The sequence below is a fragment of the Montipora capricornis genome, chromosome 4 (genome assembly GCF_036669925.1).
Source record: "Montipora capricornis isolate CH-2021 chromosome 4, ASM3666992v2, whole genome shotgun sequence".
NCBI classification, from domain to species: domain Eukaryota; kingdom Metazoa; phylum Cnidaria; class Anthozoa; order Scleractinia; family Acroporidae; genus Montipora; species Montipora capricornis.
Genome location: NC_090886.1, coordinates 46262991 through 46267990, shown reverse-complemented (window position 1 = coordinate 46267990; position 5000 = coordinate 46262991). Strand labels below are relative to the sequence as shown.

Here is a 5000-nt window from a genome sequence, read left to right as displayed (position 1 = left end):
ATTTTGTTAGCCTGCTTTATGCAAAACAACTATTGATGCAAAAGTAAATAAATATTGATAGATTGTTTTAAGGAAGAGCACAAGGAAGTGTTTAGGAAGTGTCCATCGAGAATTTAAAAAGTTGCCATCAGTAGCAATTTGCGAGAACTCGTTAACCAATCGACTCGTGTACGCCGGGACAGCTCAGCTTTCAGCATTCGCACCGGGCAGAGTCCTAAAGGCGTTATTAATCAAACCAGTGTGTTCACTCGGCCAGAATGCCAAACATCCGAACCAGTGTGTTAAATACACTAGTTTGTTAAACGTTTTCTCTTATGGATAAGAATTTTCACCCAATTTATCGCTGAATCAGCGTACTCACTCATGCACAACTATTGAAAGAGTTTATTTACTTGGCACAGTGTTTCGTCGTCAAGCGTTAACTCGAACATTTTTTGGTCTGCATTTTTCATACTTTTATGCATGGAGAGTCACAGTTCAATTCACGAACCAGTAATTATGCTTTGTAATTTTATGTAGAAGATAGATAAAAACTGTTTGTGATAAAATTATATCGATGTTCATGTTATTTTTTCGTCTAATGCAATGTGGCACTGATAAAATTTTATAAATACGTTTGGAATTATTTGTTCAGAATAATTCCTTATGGTTCACATCCGGGCCCGACCGGAGGCTTTATAAATCCTTTTGTTATCTCAAACAAAGAAATATGTTGGTTGGATTAAGGGGAAAAAGGCACACAAAGCCTGCACATATGCTTTAGTTACTTCATCATGTAATAATCAACAAAATTATGTAATAATCAACAAAATTATGTAATAATTGTTTCTAAAACTATAACACAACACGAATGTCTTCGTTGAAAGAACTGTCTTTTAAAATAATAAATTATTGTTATAAGACATCGAGTTTTCGATTTATTGTATCATGTTGTGAACACAACTGTTGGTCACAAGACATTTTGTGTTCATATACCAATCTTTCCATTTAAGGTGTACACCGCTTTTGCAAACCAAAGGACAAAAATACATTCTTGTCATATAGAAGCAACAATGATTTTAAACACGGTACAAGCGTTGCATTTTTGTTGACGGATTTATACACCACACTTGTTGCCCATAAATATCACAGAGCTTAAGCATTTTAAGTTTTCAAGCCAAGGATGGAAACCAGACGCGAACATTTCGCATACCAGGATAGTAGTCAGTGGCGGATCCAAACCTTGAGCTAAGGGAGGACGGGGCGGTTTTTTTGAGTGTGTGAACCCTAAAAAATTTTAGTCTCAATTTTTACCAGAATATATACTTAGGTTTTTTTGTGCCAAAATATGGGGGTGCCCGGGTCCCCCGGGCCCCTCCCCTAGATACGCCACAGGTCGTCTCTTCAATATTTTTTAACTAATCGTCTCACAGAGAAAAAAAACTAGTCATCACCATAGAAATACTATCAAGAGAAGTTTAATAGGAAAACGGCTCACTTCCCTTTGCCTAATCTTCCTTTTATCCAATTGAATTGTTTGGTTCTTTCTAATCTCTTCTCTTCATTTTAGCATTGTAGGCCAGATTATCACATTTAATTTTCTTTTCTACTTTGTTGTCAAAAAAGGGATCCCACGTCGTAAACGCCATTGTTGGGGCGTCTTGTCTAAAAAAAAAATCGAAAGTGACATCGATTTCAGCGGCCGCCTGTGATCAAGTTACCTTGCGTGTTACTAACAACTGAATACATCTGTGGCAAAATAACGGCAAGACATGGGATTGCTGTTTTGTTAGTTCGTTTTTTTTTCTTTTAAGTGTTATAAAAGTCGACAAGAAATGTGCGAATTCAACACAAAGATCACATGACCATTCTTTCTGCAAAGTCAAAAATTTACTCTCCCAGACGAGGTTATTTATCACCAGGTAATTCCATCGTTTTAGAAATAGAAACTGTTTTATTATTCACCAGCATCACATATTCTTGCCGATTTGGGGGCTCATTTGTTGAAATTCAAGCAGGCTTCCAACAGACCCTTGTAAGGAGCAAGGGTGGCACAGTTGGTTAGTGCGCGGCCTTGATGCAACAAGTTCCGAGTTCGATCACCGGATCTCACATCCTTGTTTCGACTTCTTCCCTTTCAGTGTAGCCTAAATAGCTTTAAATACCCTTAAAACGGAGCACTGATGGAAAGAGGGGGGTAAAATGAGCGCACCGTCGGCTTCCTGGGAGAGTACTCTCTAGAGAGTAAAGGAACTTCCGACGTTAAATAACGTGTACCTTTACCTTTGCGGCTGTTAAATGACATGAGGATTTGAAAAGGCTTTTCAGCTTTGTTCTCCCTTTCACCTAACACACAGGCTTCTTTATTTTTCATACAGATATAACTTTTTTAAAAGAAAAGTGGAGCGAAAAATTGCCTGAATAAATTACAAGAGAAGAGGCTATCAGTGAAATCAACAGACCCAGACTAGCCGATATAATCTACGCGTTCACCAAAGAGTGTTGCCGAACGTACATTTACAATCGATGACTAAAAGATTTTGATATACGTGAAAACTGAGTTGCGATTTTTTAATGTTTCGTTTAATTCAGAAGAGCTCATTTTTTCTAACACTGGGCAAATTTTTTTAGCACAACTGTAGGAATTTCAACACAAGCAAGCTGATGCAATCAACATTTTTTGATGATTGATCGTAGTGATAAAGATAAAAATAGTTTTCTATTTTTCTTTCCGTTGCGAGGAAATTACTGTTGACCGGCGGAGAAGTTGACCTGGTCTTTGACAATAAAAATATTATGGTCGACTGAATTTTTTTCGTTTATTTGACCTACAGAATCTGTGGAATGTGAGCTTGCGTGATGATCCCCATTAGACGTGAAAAGAGTGATTTTGATTTAAGACATTTAAGAATTTAATTTGACAAGAACGTACTTAAATAGTTTTCATTCTCTTTTCATTAAGAAAATTAAGAAAGGAAAAAGGCGACAAGTGGGCCGCAAACAAACATCAATTGTTGTAATTCAAGAAAACCGTACATTAGTTTCGTAAATCATGCACGCGCTGCAGGCCTACAAATCTTACAATCACTCACTCGCTCAATCAACCACACCCACAGACAGCTCCGATGAATTAGTGTGTAGTGCACTACCCACAAAAATAAAGACGTTCTCAACTTGCTCTCAGCCTGGGTATTTTAATAGTATGTTGTTAAAATTTTGGTTCATCTGAGCCCGACCATTCTTATGAAGAAAAGAGTATTCTGTCTCCAACTTAGAAATATAAAAAAAATGTATAATAAATCAACCAAGCCGTTTAAAAATGCAGATCTTCCAATATTTTAGTTATCACATACCGGTTGAATTGCAAGTCATATCCACAAGCTATAATCCCTTTCCATACAACGCGAACATCCTGCCTTGCTCTTATCAGCACCCACATTAGAAACCCTTGCGTCCCGAGCCCTCTGACGTCGCTTTCCTCGATGGTACATCCGTGCTCTCTTAAAAGTTGCGTGACGAGCTCCGAGGTTGATTCCCTTGCGTGACGCACAGCATTAAAAAACGACAACAAAAGATTATGAGGCACCGCACTGCAGATCTGATCCTTTGTCAGAAATACCCTATCCTCAGTTTGTGGCTCTGATGATCCCTTGCGATCAGTTTCGAAAGACTCGCGCGGCCGTAATTCCATCACGATTTCTACGTCGGGTTTCATCTCTTTGAGATCATTGCTCGTACTTCGTGCACAGCTTGTGAAAATCTCGAGCAGTGCAGTCTTAGCTGATTCAGATAGACTCTCAGATTCATCACTGAAGATTCGATCGTTCAAAAATACATCAAACACAGCAAAGGCAACAAGCTCGTTTGTTCCTTCCATAAGAAGTTCAGAGTTGACTTTTGTAACACCAACCGACTCAGGAGACGAGGGATCCTTAAGAGTTTTATTGGTCAGAATAGCTTGACGCACCAGATCAAGCTGACTTGCGTTCTTCAACTGCACCACAGCATACCCAAGATTTCTCTGTTGTGCACTAGGTAAAAGCTTGGTCATAGCCTTTACTCTAGCGACAACATCGTTACTGCCTTCTTCCAAATCCGACTCCTCAGCTGTCACGGGTGAAACGACTTCGGGCATGTGAACTTGATCTTCGTAAATCCCACCACACGGTCTACAAGCCTTACTAATGGCATCTACGGCTTCTTTTTTGGTCAGAGTAATGGGGATATTCGTTATGACTAGAAGGCGCTGTAGAGCAGTGCTCCGTGTGGGAATAACAGCGGCTAACCTGTTAGATAGCTGCGTTGATCCCCGCGCGTCTCCGTGAATTAGGTTTCTCAGGAAAAGTGTAGTTTTTACGACTTCATCAAACCAAGGCATACTTTCTGTGGGAGACGTCACACCAAAACCAAACCCTCGTTTCCTTCGCCTAACGCTGCCGCGTCTCTCGCTGGCCTTGCACTTGGGTGAAGGTGGCCCCGAGGAAGGCGCCGTCTCCATGGATGACGGAGGAACGACCGTCTCAAAGTTAAACGTGTTCTCGACGCTGGATGGCGGGGCGGACCTCACCACAGTGTCGGTTGAATCGGAAACCACATCCTAAACACGAACAAAACGATGAGTCAGATGTATTTCATACTTTGCTTCTTTTATATACATCCCCATTAATTTTACGCACGACTTTCTCGAAAAACAAAAACAAGATCGCAAGCCCCTGCAAACTTGTTTCTTTTTAGAAGAGCCATTGCTCGGCTTCTTCAGTATAATAGTTAAGTCTGTTTGCAAAGTGCTACACGGTCAACGTTTGAGAAAACGTAACCCTTCCTTGTTCTTGTACATATTCATTGCCGTGACATCGACATCTTAAATCCCCAGGACCTGCTCCCGTCTGACCTTGTAGCTCAATCGGTAGAGGAGCTGTGATCTAACCCGAAGGTCGTGGGTTCAATTCCCACCCTGGTCAGAGTTTTTCTCTGTCCTTGTGTGGGCCCATTTCCATCAGTAGGGCTAACGCTCACATGGT

General features: G+C 40.4%; 1 protein-coding gene across 1 annotated transcript in view; it reads right to left on the bottom strand.

Annotated features, from left to right (window-relative positions):
* Window positions 1-5000, bottom strand: part of LOC138047133 (probable E3 ubiquitin-protein ligase HECTD4) — a 69920-nt gene that overhangs the window by 21119 nt on the left and 43801 nt on the right. The window contains exon 38 of the mRNA XM_068893860.1: window positions 3333-4576. Within this exon, the coding sequence (XP_068749961.1) occupies window positions 3333-4576 (1244 nt within the window). The remainder of the gene's footprint in view (window positions 1-3332; window positions 4577-5000) is intronic.